This window comes from Frankliniella occidentalis, unplaced genomic scaffold (assembly GCF_000697945.3).
Source record: "Frankliniella occidentalis isolate FOCC.00 unplaced genomic scaffold, Focc_3.1 Scaffold404, whole genome shotgun sequence".
Lineage (NCBI taxonomy): Eukaryota > Metazoa > Arthropoda > Insecta > Thysanoptera > Thripidae > Frankliniella > Frankliniella occidentalis.
This window is the reverse complement of record NW_026267526.1, coordinates 95,605-97,153: the sequence shown is the minus strand read 5'-3', so window position 1 is coordinate 97,153 and position 1,549 is coordinate 95,605. Positions and strand designations below refer to the sequence as shown.

Here is a 1,549-nt window from a genome sequence, read left to right as displayed (position 1 = left end):
CAGCTTGCCCATCACATGAAAATGCACAAGGGGACGCAACTCGAAATGCACACGGAAGATCGTTATGATTGCACAGTGTGCAACAAGAAGTTTCCAAGAAGTGGAACCCTTCGCGTCCATCTCCGAACGCACACTGGAGAGAAGCCTTTTGAGTGTACTGTGTGCAAAAAGAAATTTTCAGAGAGTGGCGGTCTTCGTGTACATCTCCGAACGCACACTGGAGAGAAGCCTTTTGAGTGTACTGTGTGCAGCAAGCAATTTTCGGAGAGCGGCAGTCTGCGTATACATCTCCGAACGCACACTGGAGAAAAGCCTTTTGAGTGTACTGTGTGCAACAGGAAATTTTCGGTGCACAGCAATCTGCGAGCACATCACCGAACGCACACGGGAGAAAAACCTGTTGAGTGTACTGTGTGCAACAAGAAATTTTCGACAGGTTCTGATCTGGGTAAACATCTCCAAACACATACCGGAGAGAAGCCTTTTAAATGTACCGTGTGCAGCAGGAAATTTTCGAGAAGTGGAACCCTTCGCGTCCATCTCCGAACGCACACTGGAGAAAAGCCTTTTGAGTGTACTGTGTGCAACAAGCAATTTTCACAGAGTTGCAATCTGCGTAAACATCTCCGAACGCACATTGGAGAAAAACCCTTTGAGTGTAGTGTGTGCAACAAGAAATTTTGGACAAGTTCTGATCTGGGTATACATCTCCGAACGCATACTGGAGAGAAGCCTTTTGAGTGTACTGTGTGCAGCAAGAAATTTTTGAGAAGCGACAGCTTGCGTGAACATCTTCGAACGCACACTGGAGAGAAACCTTTTCAGTGTACTCTGTGCAACCAGAAATTTTCGGTGAGCGGCAGTCTGCGTAATCATCTCCGAACGCACACAGGAGAAAAGCCTTTTGAGTGTACTGTGTGTGACAAGAAATTCTCGAGAAGTTTTCATTTGCGTGTTCATCTCCGAACGCACACTGGAGAAAAACCTTTTGAGTGTAATGTATGCAACAAGCTCTTTTCGCAATCTTCTCATCTGCGTGTACATCTTGTACGCTATCACACAGGAGAGGAGCCTCAGGAGAGCTCCTAAATAAGGATTCATATCGCGATGTTTTGGTGTGTATTATTCTTTCTATTAGGTCTATTTCATTCTTGACTTGACTAACCACGAGGCCTTTTCGAGTTGGTACAAATTGTCGGGAATTGTTCTTTGTAAAAATGTCACAACAACTGTACTAGGCAAACAATGTTCATGAAATTGCGCCCTTTCTTGGTAGAAAACCTTCTCTCCCCATTTGATTTGCCCGTGCGTTTTGGTCCCCGCCCCGCCCCGCCAGGGCATGCCCTACCCCGATCTCGTCGTCAGCCCAATAACCCCCTCTGTCCGGTAATACTGCTCCCAACAGCCTCCCTGACCCCGGCCCGCCGCGGTGCCCTCGGCTGCGCCCGCTGGGCTCGTGACGACTCTCTCGACGATGTGTGGCGCAGTCGTTATCCAAAGGCGTCGCCAGCCCCGTGATTTATCTCGCCGCCACCGCCCACAAATCACA

General features: G+C 48.5%; 1 protein-coding gene across 1 annotated transcript in view; it reads left to right on the top strand.

The window, feature by feature from the left end:
• Positions 1–1,549, top strand: part of LOC113201904 (gastrula zinc finger protein XlCGF57.1-like) — a gene marked incomplete in the record, with an annotated part of 13,704 nt that overhangs the window by 5,792 nt on the left and 6,363 nt on the right. Inside the window, 1 exon segment of the mRNA XM_052274531.1 lies at positions 4–1,115. Coding sequence (XP_052130491.1) covers positions 4–1,089 — 1,086 coding nt within the window.